The sequence below is a fragment of the Heteronotia binoei genome, chromosome 21 (assembly GCF_032191835.1).
Source record: "Heteronotia binoei isolate CCM8104 ecotype False Entrance Well chromosome 21, APGP_CSIRO_Hbin_v1, whole genome shotgun sequence".
NCBI classification, from domain to species: domain Eukaryota; kingdom Metazoa; phylum Chordata; class Lepidosauria; order Squamata; family Gekkonidae; genus Heteronotia; species Heteronotia binoei.
In genome coordinates this window covers 189,659,135-189,677,619 of record NC_083243.1, presented here as the reverse complement: position 1 = coordinate 189,677,619, position 18,485 = coordinate 189,659,135, and the positions used below count along the sequence as shown (strand labels likewise).

Below are 18,485 nucleotides of genomic sequence, written 5' to 3'. Positions count from 1 at the left end.
AAAGAGACTGCCTGTTTTTGGCCTGCAGTGTCCAATGCATCAGTAATCTGCAAGCAAAATGGAGGTGAGCTGTGTTTTGTGGCAAAATGGCACCACTGAACAATATATACATTAAATGACTTTCAGAGTGAAGGGGACAGTCAGCCCATCTCAGCTATTTATTCTAGACGCGCCCATTTCTTTCTTACTCTTTTCTGCCTCGAATGGTCAGGACTCTGTCCCTGTGCATGTAGTTCACTTAGTACTGCATTGCGCATCTGCTGCTGCTGCGGTGACATAGAGGATGACCAGCTATTCGCAACGGGCAACCAGGTATCTGGCAAATTGCGAGGGTGGTTAAAAGTATGACATTAAGAAGCTCATTACATAGTAGTCCATGCAAATGAAAAACGTTTCCGATAAATGGTAACATCTGAAACCCATTCTTATAGCCATGATAGCTAAGTTGGTATGATATTTTTCCTAAATGTATGTCAGATCATATGAAGGGAGACGGAAATGGATGTGACATAGGGTTGGATCCCACTGAGGATTTCTGCAAATACAAGAGTGGGGTGCCCCCCCCTGTTTTCCCCTCCTGTTACAATCATCAGACTTACCCCTTTGTGTGGGGGTCTTCTGTCCGTGTGCATTTGGGGCTGCAGTAAGTGGAGGAGGGTGGCAAGAAAGGCTGCTTTGTAGATGGAAATCCTTTTTGTTAGAAATGTTCTGTGTGATGCAAACCATGCAGAGCTCATTCAGTAATATTACTAATACACACACACATATGTATTATTAATGTATTAGTAATATTATTATATTTTATACACACCCACTAATAATAATACTAACATGAAGGTACAGTGCACCATGAAGGTGAGGTGATTCCTGTGGCCATTTCTCTCCTTAGCCTTGAGAAACAAATTGGTATGTAAGAAATAAGGTGGGTGTGTCCCCCCCCCCCCCACACACACACATTTCTAGGTTGGGAGCCAGAGCTAGCTAGGAAGTAGGTGTGCTCTGGTGCTAAACATTGTCTAGTCTCTCTGCAGACTAGATTTAGGTGATTGTAAGTTTTCAGAAAACAATAGATAAGGTTGGCATTCCCCGGGTCCTTCGTGCCATGGACATAGCTCTTGGTGGGTTTAGTTTCATGAGTTTAATCTGCAGACATATAGGGATGTTGCATTATGCACAACTGTATTTCTTGGCCGAGTGTGTTATGTATCAAACAATTCTCTTTACTGTCTCCTTTTCTGTTCCCCCACTACCTTTTAAACACAGGCTGGAAATCTTAGCAAAGTCATTGAGAAAATAAATGGGGTAGCTCGCTGCCCCTATGACCCTCGGCACAATTCAACAGCCGTAATTACATCACAGGGAGAGCTATATGCTGCAACTGTCATTGATTTCTCTGGACGGGATCCTGCTATTTACCGGAGTCTTGGAAATGTCCCGCCTCTTAGGACAGCACAATACAACTCCAAGTGGCTTAATGGTAAGAAATAAGAGTACCAACACTGGCCAGACAGTCTTAGGCAATTGATCTTGCTTCATGATGGAGACTTGGCAGGATATGGGAGAGGGGTTTGTTGCAAAAGTGAATGGGACATTAAGGAGATGTAAGTAATAAAGTGGATAATTTTATCCGTTTCTGGGAAAAAGTGGTACAACTGTGATTATTAGTTATATAGCTCCTGTCTGCCAGTTCTCACAATAAAGAACTATAATGTATTTAATCCATTTCCAGATATGTTTATTGGAAACAATTCCATTCCATTTTATCTGTGGTAGGATTTTCCTCTGAGAAAGAGCTCCAATCCCTTTAAGAGCTGTATGGGGTATAGTTACATTACATTTCAAGGCCCTATGTTATGCTATGGTTATTTGGGTTGACAATTAATTATTAAGATTTTTATTGTAGCATGGAAGTTAATTTTCATGTTTTAGGTATTTTGGTGACTTTTTTTTTTTTTATCTGCAATCATTCTTTGTGTATAAGCATAGCATACCAGCAGAAAACAGAATATATATATATACACAAAATACAAACAAAACAACACATACATACATTCACACATACATACATACTTGGCAGCTGAATTAAAAAATAAGTACTCTGTCCATATGTTAATTACATCAAATTAATAATGTCATAATATCTACCAGGAATACATGTATGCATCTGATCTACAGGACTAAAAGAAAATTTAAGAAATGGAAGCCACTTGTACATCAGAGAATCGTTACCTTCTGAATTATTTATATTGCATAAACTATCTGCTATCTTGTCCATAGCATAGACCTCCCAGATTTTAGCATACCAGGCTTTAACTGGAGGAATATTGGGAGATTTCCAAAATTGGGCTAACACCATTTTAGCAGCAGCTAGTAAAAGGGATATCAGGGATTTATTGAGAGAAGTAATAGAAATACCTTTCCAACAGTCAAGCAAAATGAGTTCCAATCTTAAAGGTAAACTATAGCCCGTGATATCCTTGATTTTTGCCACAATTACTGCCCAAAACGACTGCACCCTCGGGCAAGACCACCAGCAGTGTATAAATGTGCCCACCTCTCCACAATTTTTCCAACATTTGGAGGATTGATTTATCGCCATATGGCTTAATCTCTGAGGTGTTAAATACCACCGGAACAAAATTTTTTGAGTTTGTAATTGTATATTCAATGATTTTGAAACAAACGAAGGAGATGACCAGATTTGTTGCCAAACATCCTCCTGAAAATTAATTGAACTATTCCTTTGCCAAATTCCTTTGCCAAATTCCTTTGCCAAATTAATTGAACTATTCCTTTGCCAAATTTCTTGATAGGATAACAAATCAACAGCATCAATGTCTAGCAAACCCTTATAGATAAATGAAATCAGTCCCTTCCGCTTTAAAAAAGGAGATTGTAGCAAGGATTCAAAGAAAGTAAGAGGTCGATTGAAATTGTATTTCTTTGAGAGTGATGTCACCAAGTTGTTAATTTGCAAGTATTCAAACCATGGGATTTTGTCCATAAACCTATAAAGATTATATTTTTTCCAAATTGGAAAAGACTTGTAAAAAAACCCTGGTTGAAACCAAGAAACATCCATAAAATGAGATAGTGGAGACATAGGAGGGGCTAAAAAGAGGCGGCGTTTGTCCCAAATCTGAAAAATGGCTTTAAGGAAAAGGTTGGAGGAGATATTAGGAGGTCTCTTCTTTGGAAATTCCCATAATGTAGATTGAAACGATTTGTTATTTAGATAGGTATCTTCTAGGACCTTCCAGCCTGAATTTAAATCAGCATCATGGTATCTGACAAGGCCTCCTAAAATGGCAGCTTCATAAAATTTATGCAGATCCGGAAGAGCCAGACCACCTGAGGATTTAGAACGAATAAGAGTTGCATACCCTATTCTAGATAAGCCCTTGTTCCAAATGTATCTTAAGAACGAACGACGCCAACCCACAAATAAGTCCTCAGGAATAAGAATAGGAATGGCTCGAAATAAAAACAGAAATTTGGGAAAAATAAAAGATTTAATAATCTGAATTTTTTCATTCCAGGGAATGAGTGAAGAATTTTTATTCTTTTGCATAGTAAGAATGTCCTTAATCAATAAATGATGATTGACTTTAAAAATATCTCCCAATTTTAAAGGTATATTGATCCCCAAATATGTCCAATATCTATCCATTTTTTTGAAGTGATAATTTGAGTAGATGGAATCTTGGAGAGCATCTGTAATTGTGATGGGATAAAGAATGGTTTTAGATGGGTTTACTCGAAGACCCGATATAGAAGAAAATACAGATAATAAATCAAAGACAGCTGGTAAAGAAGTCTTAGGTTTTGTAACAAAAAGCACTAGGTCATCTGCAAACAAAGACACCTTAATTTGTTTCTTTCTAATAGGGATACCAGCAATAATATTGGTATTACGGATAGCATTAGCAAGAGGTTCAATTGCGATTGCAAAAAGCAGAGGAGACAAGGGGCAACCTTGCCTCGTCCCTCTGAAAAGATTAAATTCTTCAGAATCCAAATTATTAATAGAAAGAATAGCAGAAGGCGACTTATATAAAGAATGGATTATCTTCAGAAAATTCGGGCCAAAATTCATTTTCTGCAGTAAGGTTGTAAGATAAGGAACTTCAACGGAATCAAAGGCTTTTTCAAAATCAATAGACAAGATAAAGGAAGACTCAATATTAAATTTCCGGCAGTATTGAATAACATCAAGGACCATTCTAGTATTGTCCGTTAACTCACGGTGTGGGATAAAGCCCGATTGGTCAGGATGAATGTAGTTCCCTATAAAAGTATTAAGCCTAGCCACCAGGGCTGCTGTAAAAATCTTGTAATCGCAATTAAGGAGCGATATCGGCCTGTATGAACTAGGGTCTAGCAAGTCTTTGTCTTTCTTTGGAAGAAGAATGATTTTTGCCTGTGACCAAGTAACTGGAAAAGAACCAGACTGTACAAACTGATTACAGGCGTCCGCCAAGATGGGAGCCAACAAAGTATTAAAAAATTTATAAAATTCTGGTATAAAGCCATCTCGGCCTGGAGATTTATTGGATTTCATAGACTTGATAGTCTCCTGTATTTCAAGTGCAGTAAAAGGTTTGTCCAAAAGGGATTTAACCTCAGGAGAAACAGGCTTAATAACTGAGTGAGTGTCTAAAAAAGATGAAATAAGGTCTGATGCTGGATGCTGGGAGGAATATAGAGATGAATAGTATTTTTTAAAAACTCCTACAATATCCTTAGTGGAATGTTTCAAGGTACCGGATTTAGAACGAATGGAAGAAATAGCCATTGAGGATATTCTCTTTTTAACCTTCCATGATAGGAGTTTAAGGGATTGAGGAGTTCGAAACCAATATTTTTGTTTTATATAAGCCATTTGTTTTTGAATCTTGAGACGTCAAAAGATTCTAATTTTTTCCTTTCTATAAGAAGTTTTGAATAAGTTTTTTTGCTACCAAATTTTTTAAATTTCTCTTCCAATTTGGTAATGTTGGCAACCAAATCTGATCTAATTTTGTCTTTTTCTTTTTTATACGAAGAGGCAATAGCCAAAAATCTGCCACGAATTACAGCTTTAAACGAGTCCCAAACTATATGCTGAGGTACTCCACACTCAGTATTGAATTGAAAAAATTCTTTAATGTCTTTTTCAATGGAATCTGTAACTGATTTCATAGACAGAAGTTTACTATCCAATCTCCAATTAAAAGAAAAAGATCTTTCAGTGATTCCTGACATATAACCTTCCAACCATGCATGATCAGATCAAATCATTGGGCCAATGTCTACTTTAAAAAAAAGGTTAGAAATAGAATCCGAAACTAAAATAAAATCTATTCTGGAATAAGTTTGATGACGAGAAGAAAAGAAGGTATAGTCTCTTTCTTTTGGATGCCTGCTTCTCCAAATGTCTGACAGATTATAGGATTGAAAGATTTGAGCTAAATCATTTTGGCCATTTGAATCTTTTGATTGAGACCATTTATTGGCAGATAGAGGTAGCAGGCTTTTTTGAGATCTATCTAAAGAAGGATTGACAACATAGTTGAGATCTCCTCCCAAAATAATGGGCCCTTTATGAAAAGTTTGAAGTTGTGACAACGTATCTTTAATAAATGCAATTTGTCCATCATTTGGAGCATACACCGATGCCAGAGTATAAGGGCTACCATTAAAGACCCCATTGATAAAAATATACCGACCCCTAGGGTCAATTGAGGAATTTTCAAAAGTGAATTGGACTGATTTACCTATTAAGATGGCCACACCTCTTGCTTTGGAGGACCCGTAAGCTTGAAATTGATGAGCAAAAAATTTTGACTGGAAGACCTTGGGCTGGTTACCCTTAAGGTGAGTTTCTTGCAAAAAAACTATATCTGGTTTCTGATGAGAGATGGCAGAGGCAACCCGTTTTTTCTTAATTAAATTATTTAGCCCATTACAGTTTAGAGATAGAAATTTCAAGTGGCACTCTGCCATAATTGAAAGAGGAAATAACCAAGGTTATCAAAATTATTGCAATTCATAGCTTTGAACCCAGGTGCCACCAGGATAGCTAGAGGCGAATCCTGTAGATCAAATTTCAAAGGTATGAGGACAGATTTCAGATCAAAGGCTTTAAAAAACTTCCAACTAAATCCATAATAATTCAATACAGTTATGCTGCCCGTAACACAAACAAAAAACCATAACCAACACCAGTGGTCTAGCATTAACAGACACTAGCCACTAACTCACCCTCCAACTCTGTTAACCCAAACTTGGGAAAACAACAACTATTTACTTAAAAGGATAAATTTGAAGCGGAAGTCTTCGTTACTGAAGACACCACACAACTAGCAACAACTACCAAATGGAGCTAATTAAAAAAAAACTGAAGTTCTCCATTCTCCCTCTCTGCCAAAAATGCTTATATTTAACACTATCAACCCAGCAAAAATAAAATTTATAAACAGAATAACAGAGCCGAATGTATAGAAAGTTTATAATGAAAGGCCAAACAAAGCTGATCGAGTCAAGGCTAAAATGCCTAGAAAGCCACATATAATAAAACCTGTGCCTTTTACCAACTCAGGTTAGTGAATTAAAGATAATTACAGGCAAACTAATATACCATGTGTAACAGCATCAGATCTCGATCACAAAGTTATTGTAAGACTTAAGACACTATGATAAAAATACAATGAAACTTTAAACAGAACTATGAACGCTATTAAATACTGGTCTCCCCAAACACTCCCCACCAACTATCCTTCAGCCACTTATAAGCCTATGTAGGGAGATATGATGGTGAGGGAAACAAGTTTCCAAACCTTCATAGTAGCATAAGGCACAAACTGACACACACATACATTCCCTACCCACCCTCTGTCTCACAGATTCATTTCCATTCAACAATTCACACAGGAAGGGAAAAGGTCCTGACAATTCATTAACTCATAGTAGAAAGAAATATATTGATATAAAACCCTAATCATACTATTCAAGTTTCTCACTCTGATCTACCCCCCCTCACTCACTCTCTCTCCCTCCCTCTCTCCCACTCCCTCACTCAACACCCAGCCTCCCCATTCCAGCTCCTACTCAAACCATATATTCCAAGTCACCCCATTCTTCCAATCATGCATACCCAATCAACCAAGAAGATTTCCTTTAATGAGTTGATTTGAATTAATAACTCCCTCACATTCATAACATTGTGTTCAAAAGATATAAATAACCAAAAAAAAAGGGGGGGGACCCCCCAATTTCGTATATAAACATTGCTTCATAGGCACGAAACAATCATCAGCATATTTCTAAGCCGTGACAGAGTTACACGTAGGCAAAGCTTATAAGTCAGCAGTTCAGTAGGCAAAGCTTATATGTCAGGGGAAAAAAAAAAAAAGGGGGGGGGGGGACGTCAAGAATCCACACAAAAAAGGGAAGATTTCTGCATAGCAACAGTTCCAGCGTTTAGCTTCTAGGAGAAACAAGCCGATCAGGACGGTTCATAGGCACACGACGCCATCTAGTGTCTGAAGTTATTGAGTGAACATGTGAGACTGCTTCTATAAGGCCGGTGGGAACAGGAAGATTCAAATCTCTCAGCATGCTTAGGCCTGAGTCAAGGCCTCCAGCGACAAACGACCGATCCTGTACAGTAACTTGCAGCTTGTACGAAGCAACCCATCGATATCTGATGTTTTCCCTGTTCAGGATTTCAATAATTGGCTTCAAAATTTTCCGCCTTTGCAAGGTTTCAGAAGACAAATCCTGTAGAATTTGGATGTTGTAATCTCCTAGCAGAAGTGGATTTATAGCCCGGGCTTTTTGCAGCAGCTTGGATTTAACTGAGGCAGAAGAGAAACGGACTAAAATGTCCCTAGGCAACGAAGTTTTCTGTCTGCGCAAAGGGCCAATTCTATATGCAGCCTCCAGGGCACAAAGATCAGATTCAGAAAAACCCAATGCCTTTGATAGCCAGGAGGCTATAAGAGATTTTAGGTCAGAGGGAGAGGCAGAGTTCTCGGGGAGCCCGCGAATTTTAACATTCCCCATTTTCAGTTGGTTCTCAAGTGCAATAATTTTATCAGTGGCCCATTCATCTCTTTTATAAAAATACTGAGTGTCCTCCTGCACAGCACATGCCATGTTAAAAGCAGAATCTGCAGTCTCTGCCACCTTCTCTAAGGACGTTTTGAAACCCTCCAACTGAGCAGAAAGGGGCTGGATCATGGCAGATATTTTGTCAGTCATATTTTTTTCCAGTTTTTGAAAAGCCTCCATTACCTCAGAACGAAATGAAGCTAGGTCTGCTGCTGTGTTTTCCCCTTCTCCCGACGCCATCTTGCTTGCAGGGCTGCTTGCTTTTCCTGAGGCCTTAGCCTTAGGCTTTTTGGGAAAATAGTCTTTAACAGAGTTCCTTGAGTTTCTTTTTGATCTGGATTTTTGACCATCTACTGTTCCCATACTAATTAAAGAAAAAAAAGAAAACAAACAACAACGCTGGGCGCTTGCTTAAGTGGATTTGGCAGGGGTAAGTAAGGAGCTCTGTTTTCAGGCGTCCATTCCCTATGCGTGCGACGCCACGCCCCCCCTTGGTGACTTGTAAGTTCAGTATATGAAATAAAGTTTTATGGCATGTTAAGCCTGTATCCTTCCCACCATAGTGATCCAGCAGTTCTTCACCTACTTGTCTCCCTCTTGGTCTTCTCTTGCCCTCTTTTGGTGTAGTGGTTAAGTGTGTGGACTCCTATCTGGGAGAACCGGGTTTGATTCCCCACTCCTCCACTTGCACCTGCTAGCATGGCCTTGGGTCAGCCCTAGCCCTAGCAGGGATTGTCCTTGAAAAGGCAGCTGCTGTGAGAGCCCTCTCCAGCCTCACCCACCTCACAGGGTGTTTGTTGTGGGGGAGGAAGGTAAAGGAGATTGTGAGCCGCTCTGAGACTCTTTGGAGTGGAGGGTGAGATATAAATCCAATATCTTCTTCTTCTTCTCTTCCATAATATGGAGCCAGATTATCACAGCTAGGGATGGGCACAAACTGGAAAAAGGGAGGGTTGTGGGGGTTCATGGTTTGCGGGGTATCACGAACTGCAAACTTTCAGAAACTTTTCCGTTTAATGAACTGGTTTGTGAGTTCATGGCAAGGTAGAATAGCCCCCTTGTAGGCTAGAGACACCAAACTCACAAGGAGTCTCCAGGTGACTCTCCTTTGCCTGCCCTCCAAGTTTGGTGAGGATTGGAGGTGGGGGGGAGGGGCTGAGTTACAGCCCCCTAAAAGCAGGTGCCCTCAGGAAAGTGCTCTTGGGAGAAATCACAGCCGCAGGATTGGGATGACCCTCGGCAAGCTAGAGGCATCCAACTGCAGACCTCCCTGGAATGCTCCTCTGCCTGCTCTCCCAGTTGTAGGCAGATTGGCTTGGGGGGGGGGAGATCATTGGGTCCATCATACAAAAGGGGAGGAGTGTGTTGAATGGCCACCCTACAAGCTAGTGCCACCCAACTTACAGTGGATCTCCTTAGGATGCCCCTCTACCTGCCCTCCAAGTTTGGTGAGGATTGGCTTGGGGTGTGTGTGTGAAGTACTGTGCCCACCTCCTCCTCACAGACAGTGTTGCTGCAGACAGGCAATCCTTCTCCTTGGGCTCAAGAGAAGGTCACCTGCCCCCTGCATACAGGGTTTTTGGCCTGCCCCAGTCCCCCTCAGTCCTGAGAGGTAGTCACCCTCCTGCTTCCTTGCCATAAATAGAAATAGATTCTGGGGGTGACTAGCCATTCCCTATGGGCCCAGGAGGTGGTCACCCTCCCACCTCCCCCTGGTGGAAGTGATTCCTGGAGAGGACAGTAAACATGAAGAGTTGGGTGTGGGGGGAGGCTGGGAGTGCCAGTTGTTGGAGGAATACAAGTTACAAGGTGGCAGACATGGACAGGTGGAGGTTAGAAGAACTGAGTCCTGGAGGAAAAGAAAGCCTAAAGAGGCATATGGGGGGAGGGGGTGGGGAGAAGCGGCCACAGACAGAATCTACAAAGCTCCAGGAATGAACCACTGGCAATGTCAGTGTCCAGAATCCATCTCCCCAATGAGTGGGCGAGTGAATGAAAGAGCAGCCCTTGAGGTGAAAGGGGTCATTTCAATTCATAGCTCTGGGATAGAAAGGTTGGCAATATCCAGAATCCATCTTACCAGTGAAATAGGCCAGCAAGTGGCAGAGCGGCCCTCGAGCATGATGCAAGATGCCAGCCAACCTGGAAACATAGCCCGAGTGAGAGCAGCCGCAGCCAAAATCCATCTCCCCAGTGGAGTGGGCAAGATATTTGGGCTTGTAGCCTTGGGCAGGCCAGATTGGACTGGGCTTTTACACTTACCGTACTTGTTTGTTTATTTAGATTTTTGACCACTGTTCCCTGCTTATATGGGGCTTAGGGTAGTTTACAACAGTTTTTTTTTAAAAAATGTAAAAACACAATATTTAAGAAATTCGGAAACGTTGTAACGTTTTAAAACAAGATGGCAGTGCTAGCATTGGCAGCGTTCCATCACAGTGAGGAGGGCAAGGATGCCAAGCAGGTGTGGAGGACTGTCGCTGGCCTCAATCAAAGGCCTGACTGCATCTCTGACTTACCTGCCCTGCAAAACTTTAATAAATGAGGTAGGGTGCAGATGTCACTCAACAAAGAGTTGCACCGGGCTGGGGCCAGGGCAGAGACGGGTTGAACTTTGCCGCTTTGGGAAGGCCACGTTGTGCTAGGGTAAAATTTGCCACCTTGGACAGGCCACCTTGGGGTTCGATTAAAAATTGCCACTTTGGGCAGGCCACATAGGGCTATGTTAAAATCTGCCACCTTGGGCAAGGGGGAGGCCTTTTAAGGCGACAGTTGCCAAAGCCAGAATCCATCACCCCAATGGGGTGGGCAAGGGGAAGTCCTCCTGACGTAGGAGTAGCTGGCCACAACCAGAACCCATTTCCCCAATGGGATGAGTGATTCTTGGACAGACAAACATGGCGAAGGGGGCAAATATGGGTGGGAGGCTGGAAGCACTAGCGCTTGGGGGAACAGATATTTTCTTGGGAGGAAAGATATGTTATTTGGGGGACAAAATAGTCTTGGGAGGACAGAAATGTTCTCAGGTGGACAGACAGGACACTCCCCAAGCTGGGTTGGGCAGTCAGGTGCTGGCAGGTCTCTAACAGGGAACATAGCCTCGTCCCACATGGCCCTGAGTCCACTGGACAGCTTATGAGAAGGGGGAGTTAAAATATCCCAAGGTGGGGGTGCAGTTTCTCTGCTGAGGAAGCAAGCACCTGGCTTGAGACCCACTGCTTGGCTGTAGCAGGAGGATAGGTGATAGCTCTGGAGGAGGAAGGTAAAGTATCCCAGGTGAGGAAACCAACACCTAGCTTGAGAGACCCTCTGCTTGGCTCTAGCAGGAGGACGTGGTGGTGGCTCTTGAGGGGGCAGTTAAAATATCCCAGTGGTGCGGGATGCAGTTCCTCAGGTGAGGAAATGAACACCTAGCTGAGACCCCTTGCTTCACTGTAGCAGGAGGTCAGGTGGTGGCTCAGAAACCCGTGGAATCCACCCATGGAGATCCAAAACATTAAGGATTTGGAAGGACACAGAGATCCTTTACTCCCCATGTTCCAGAGTGGGGTAGCCCAGCTGGGGTTGACCTTGATGAAGTAGAACTCCTCCACCTGGACCAGGTCCAAGCATGAATGGAGGGGGTAAGGATATCGCCCAGGTGGGAGAACACACACTCACTCTGGACACTTGGGGTGGCCTCCCTGATGCTGCTGACCTTTCAGCTCACCATTGCAAACCAGTACTGGGGAGATCCATGGTGGTTGGGCTCATGGGGTTGAGGTGCTGAGCTGCTGCTCCTTCTCCTCTTCCCCCCCCCCCCCAATCCTCTGGCCACACTGCTTGGCCTGCAGCCTCCAGATCTCCTTGCACAGGTTGTCCCTCCATTGCAAAAGCTCTGCGTTGTGTAGAGTGATGCTGCCCTTTATACAGGGATTGCAAATACAGGGCATTCTGTACTCCTTCTTTGTGCAGACACATGGCAACACTCACTTGCAGCCTTTACATCAAGGCTCTTGCCCTCAGAGGAAGAGCAGCCCCCTGTTCCAGTGTGAAGGCCAATGCCCTGTCCAAACCACAGATGAGGGGAATGGCTTGTCCCAGTCTGCCCATATGAGAGAAGAGGATGTCAGTGGTGTCTTTGAAGCTCTGTATGACATGCACCATTTCAGAGAGAGTCAGCCAATCATTGGAGCTCATGCTGAACTCCTCTTCCCCCATGAAGAATGGTCATGGATAAGATGACATCCTGCACTGTGCTTTTCTGCTCCACCAGACATGCAGTCATCATGTTGGTAGAGTTCCAGTGGGTGGGCATGTCCTGTACAAGCCACCAGAGGTTACCATAACTTCTAGGTGCATGCACACACAAACAGCAACAACAGAACTAGATGTAAAGATGGATCCTCAGCCGAGGAACCCACTAGCTGAGCCCCCTGACCTGGCTTGAGCAGAGAGGCAGGAGATGGCTCAGAGCCCTGAAACCACTAGACACTTCCCCAGCTGGAGAAAGGTGTTCAAAAATCCCACTGTGGGGGAGTTTGGGGCCTCAAAGTAGCTGAGCCCCTCTGCTGTAGCTTGAGCAGAGGAACAAGTGCTCAAAAATCTCACTGAGGAGAGAGTGTGTGGATCCTCAGGCGAAGAACCCACTGACTGAGCCCCTCTATCTGGCTGTAGCAGAGAGACAGGCGCCTCTGAGCCCTGAAGCATCAACATTGTTGTTCGCAATCACAGCCTTGTTCCAATTCCTCCTAGTCTCTGCCTCTAGACAGCCTGATGCAAAGTGAAAGCAACTGAGCCATGAGCTGGAGTATATTCCCTTCTACTCCTATTGAGCAGGATGGGAGCTCTCTGGTTGGCTGCCAAGCTTTTGAGGACCAGGATTGGTGCTTCCAGAAGGGTTGCAGAAGTCCTTCTCTCCCGTTGCCTTAACAATTGATTCATTAGCACCAGCATGTCTGGCCTACAAACTGCATGATCTTCCTAGAAAATCAATTCAGTTTGTGGGAGGTTTGTGGTAGACACGATTGTACAAACCATGGCTCACAAACCTGTTTGTGACTGTTTAGGTTCGTGAGGTGGTTCACGCCGATCCCTAAACACAACCTTCTGTAGGCAGACAAGAAGAGAGAACGGTTAACCCACTGCCACTTTAGGCCTGTTGGACTACCATAGTATTGTCATGTGGGAAAAGTCCTGCAAAGATTCCTTTTGCCATGGACTCTTTAGAGAAAGTAAAATATCTTCTCTGGGAAAAAGCAGCACACCTACTGTAGTAAGGTTTTTCCCTTGGATCAGAAGCAGCCAGAACAAAGAGGACTTCTGATTTTCCCGCTTTAATTTTCTAGATGGTTATAATATACCCAGTCCTTGTGGAGCAGATTAGACTGAGCATTCAACTAAACAAATGACATTTTTACTGTCTTTTTATTTGAATATATAATTAGCCTTTTTTAGCTCTTCCTAGGGTTCTTCAGATCGGTTCCATAAAAAAAGTCCACAGGAAAAAAGGTCACAGAAAAAACCCACGGTCATAAATGCTCACAGGAAAAATGCTCACGTCGAAAAATGCCCACATGGAAATAAGTCCACATGGAAAAATACCATGTAAAGCACCATGGTACTTATAATTGTTATTTATAATTTATAAATAGCAATTTATAAAGATATTTATAATTGTGGATAATCATTCACCTCCGTTTATGAGAATGAACAGGTATTACCTATATTTTATGTTGTTATTTTAGGATTAAAATATGTCATATTCATATGCAATGTGCTGTAATTTTATCAGGGAAATAATAAAAGCCCAAGCGTGGTGGCAATTCTCAGGATTTTCATTGGATGGATGTGGCTTGAGCAGGATTGGCTCACACTGTCTCTGCCGTGCCATTGGCTGAGTCTGCTGTCCCCCGCCCATCGCCAGCCCCATCAGGCAAGAACCCCAGCAGAAGGCCACTGACCTTCGACGGAGACAGTTCTCTCCTGACAGGGAGCTTACTGAGCAGGACTACTTCTCCTCAGGGCCTGTTATAGGAAGTCCAGGACAGTCCTTGAGAGCAGGCAAGGAGGTGTGAGGGTGTAAAACACGGGAAAGATTTGTGGTGCCTGGCCCCCCAGCCCCCCCTCCCCCAGCTAAGGGCCTGTGCTCATGAGAAAACAGTTGAGTTTCCTCTCTTCAACTGAGGCAAAAGGAATGTTCATTCACAGCAGGGAAGGGCCCTTTCCACCTGCCAATACTTCACTCTTTCTATCCCAATTAGGCTACAGTGGGCTCAGATGACAGAACGGACTCTGAGGGAGAGACCTTTCCTCCTGGAGAACCACTGTTGCCAATCTCTAGGTGAGGGCTGTAGAAGCTGACTGGGTGATTTCAAACCAAGCTAACCTGTCTCACAGGGTTGTTGTTGTTCAGATAAAAGGTGGGGGAGAGGAGAGGGGAATGCTGTAAGCTGATGTAATGGCTGAGGACTCTTCCTTATTAAACAGTTTCTCAGAGATAGTCTGTTGGACTGAAAGGTCTCACTACAGGCCTCTGAGGCAGAACTCACTGGGCCCAGTGCTGACTATGGCTGCCAGTTCCAAGTTGGTGAGAAATTCTTGGAGATTCTGTGGTGGACTTTGAGGAGGGCATAGGAGTTAGGGCTTCAGAGTGGGGTCTGCTGGACCCAGGTCCTTGCTGTGAAAGCTGACTGACTGATTTCAGACCAGTCACAGACTTCCAGCCTAACCTGCCTCACAGGGTTGTTCAGATCACATGGGGGGGGAGAGAATGATGTAAACTGCTTCGGTCCCCCCCCCCCCATGAAGAAAGACTAAGTTTCCTATATAGAGGCTGCAGGGAGGGCACAGGTGATGGAAAGCTGAAGTCAGGTGGGCAGATAAAGGGAAGGCTTGCCAACTCCAGGTTAGGAAATTCCTGGAGATTTAAAGGGCTCGCCCTGAAGAGGGCAGGGTTTGAGGAAGTGTGGGACCTCAGAGAGGTACAATGCCATAGACTCCAAACCATCAATTTCCTCATGGGAACCACTGTTGCCAATCTCCAGGTGAGGGCTGGAGATCACTCAGAACTACAACTGCTCTCCAGATGCCGGAGATCAGCTCCCCTTGAGGTGTGTGTCGGGAGAGTGAATGCATTCACTTTGGTGGGTGGGAAGACAGCAAGGGTGGCAGACACTCACCCAGAGGCCTTCAGTGGTATCTTTCCATGTTGACAGGAAATTTCTGGAGATTCTGTGGTAGATTTTGAGGAGGGCATAGGAGTTAGGGCTTCAGCATGGGGTCTGCTGGACCCAGGTCCTTGCTGTGGAAGCTGACTGACTGATTTCAGACCAGTCACAGACTTCCAGCCTAACCTGCCTCACAGGGTTGTTGTTCAGATCAAAGGGGGCAGAAGAGAATTATGTAAGCTGCTTTCGTTCCTCACCCCCCACTGTGGAGAAAGACAGCCTATGTAGAAGCTGCAGGGAAGGAGATGGAAAGCTGAAGTCAGAGGGGCAGATAAAGGGAAGGAGATAGGTTGCCAACTCCAGGTTAGGGAATTCGTGGGTATTTAAGGGGTGGGATTTGAGGAGGGGTGGAACCTCAGACAGGTACAATGCCATTTCCTCCTAGGGAGCCACTGGAGATCACTCAGATTTACAACTGCTCTCTAAATAGCAGAGATAAGCTTCCCTTGAGGTGGGAGGAAGTTAATGCCTTCACTTGGATGGGTGGGAAGACAGCAAGGGTGGAAGGCACTTGCCCAGATCTTCCTTCTAGAGCCTGTTGTATTCCCCCCCCCCCAACGGGCCTTATTCCTAGTTAAATATAATTAAATAATAATTGTGCTAAGTTATTTGTACATTTGATGGACTGCAGAGGGAGCTGGCTTTCCCATGGCCAGTGTGTGGGAGGAGGTGAGGTAGGTGACAGCCTAGGGTGCCACCTCACCTACAGGGCGCCACTAGTCATCCCCTCCCCCTGCCCTGCTGCTCTCGGCTTCCCAGGTCACAAAACCAGGAAGTTGAGAGTGGCTGGACAGCATGTCAGAAAGGCTCTCCTCCAAGCCTGGCTTCCCTTGCAACTCAGAGGAGAATGTGCCCAACCTGGCTGCTCTCGCCTTGAAAGTCAGAGCAGACGAGTGGGGTGCATTCTTCTTCTCCGAGCTCAGCTTCCCTTGCAAGGGAAGCCGAACTCAGAGGAGAAGACTGCACCCGGCCCCACCCAAGTTCTCTTGCCTTCAGGCAAGAGCAGCCAAGCAGGGCATCTCCTCCTCCTCCAAGCTTGGCTTCCCTAAGAAGGGCATGCTCAGATTGCTTCTGAGGGCACAGGCACTCCCCTGCTGCGCTGCTGCACCTGCCCTCCCTGCGGATGGGGGTGTGGCGGCAGGGTAAGTATGGGTGAGGGGGCACAGGGGCAGGTACCGGCTTGGGGTGTTCTAGGCCCCAGCACCGGACCTGGGCTTGCCACAAATTAATACTGGCTAATGCACAGGCAGGTCGCCTAGAGGTGAAAAAAAGAGAAAATATGAGGCATTGCATGAGCAGGTGGAAAAATATGAGGCATTGCATGCTGTGCAGCAATATCAGCAGGTGGAAGATAAACTTAATTACTTGAGGAGACTGGCTAATTTACAATAAAGAATTATATCTGAGTTGTTCTTAGTATTGTTCTTAAATAATTGTTGCTTTTACTGTTAGGATCCGGTAGTCTTTTGTCGTGTTCACTGGCAGTGTTTCCTCCAAGCTGAGTTAGCGTGAGTTAGCTCACAGATTTTTAACCTCCAGCTCACACACTTTTGTCTTAGCTCGGGAAGGATGACCCCAGAGCACAATAATTTATGCCGTAGGTCACAACTTTCATGCCAGCAGCTCACAAAGTAGAATTTTTGCTCACAAGACTCTGCAGCTAAGAGGGAACATCGGTCACTGGATGTACCACAATGTATTTGTTAAAATACAAGTAAAGGGAAATTGAGCTAGGAAACTGACTTATTTTAATGCTATCTTATGGTTTTGTTATCCGACGGTTTTAATTTTTAATAACAATATAAGTAAATAATATTAATTATTTGAAAACTTTTAAGCCATATAGTTGTTCAAAAGCTGTGAATACTAGACAGTACTTTAGAAATTACTTCATACCAACATTAAAAAGGATGACAAATCATAAATTAATAAATTTAAAGTATTTAATTTTTTTTTAAAAAAAAATCTATATAGAATTTAATTTCTGTTATTATTTTTTTCCTTCTTAATAAAGTCCATTGATAACAAAATGGTTGCTTTTATTTCCTGTATTTTCCCTTCCAAACCTTTACACTCAAGAGCATTAAAGCCCTCTTCATATAGGCCACTTTTATATAGTAATGAAATGATATACTAATAACATAGCAAAATTATTATTTGATGATAAAATCACAATACAAATCGTTGCATGTGAATATGACATATTTTAATCCTAAAATAACAACATAAAATATAGGTAATAACTGTTCATTCCCATAAATGGAGGTGAATGGTTATCCACAGTTATAAAAATCTTTGGTGCTTTACGTGGTATTTTTCCATGTGTGCTTTTTTCTGTGTGGGCTTTTTTCCATGTGAGCTTTTTCCTGTGAGCATTTATGACTGTGGGTTTTTTTCTGTGAACTTTTTTCCTGTGGCTTTTTTCCAGTTACCCTTCACATCAGTGAGATTATAGGTCTCTTTATTTTGCTGAATATTGTACTTTGAGTTTACATGTCTTTTTTCTGAGAATTTTGACATTAACTTACTTCAGTATCTTTGACTATAATCAGAAGTGGGGGCATGGTTTCTACTGCTGTGGCCCATGTGATATATATACACTGGAGTATAGTTCAGAATTTTTTTACATGTAGAATTTGGAATCAAGAATTCATACAGTCAGGGTGGGGAAACAACAGTCTTAATGTGTATAGTATAGTAATGTAAATATCATAGGTATTTTTTCCAGTCCTCTGTCCCACTACAATTTGGTGCCTTTGTTGTTCAATCTTGGCAACTTTTTTTTAATCTTAAAGGTAATGAAGTAACTGCTAATGGCTAATTTACAGATGCACATACATATAATATTACTTAATGAACGACAGTCACACATTTAAATTACTCTCACTCAAACTGTGTGTGATATAATTTAGAGGCTTTGATCTGTGCTGGCCATGTTATATAATTAAGATATCACTTGTGTTTCAAATCTCAGAGAGGTCTGAGGGAGAGCAGAGCAGAGCAGCTCTGAGAGAAGCTGAGACAGCTGAGTTGTGGTAGCTGGGGAACTGCTGCTTGTTTGGTTGAATGGGCTGAAGGTGAAGGTGATTGAAAGTGATTGTTGCTGATTGCTTAGGAGTGTCAGTGCTCCCCACCCTCTTTGCATTTTAAGCTGCGCCTTGCCAAAGGCGCAAGCCTTTGGCG

At 43.4% G+C, this 18,485-nt stretch overlaps 1 protein-coding gene across 2 annotated transcripts in view; it reads left to right on the top strand.

The window, feature by feature from the left end:
• Window positions 1-18,485, top strand: part of SEMA5B (semaphorin 5B) — a 546,394-nt gene that overhangs the window by 337,667 nt on the left and 190,242 nt on the right. For both annotated transcript variants that reach the window (XM_060262054.1, XM_060262053.1), the window contains exon 7: window positions 1,264-1,477. In XM_060262054.1, coding sequence (XP_060118037.1) covers window positions 1,264-1,477 — 214 coding nt within the window. The remainder of the gene's footprint in view (window positions 1-1,263; window positions 1,478-18,485) is intronic.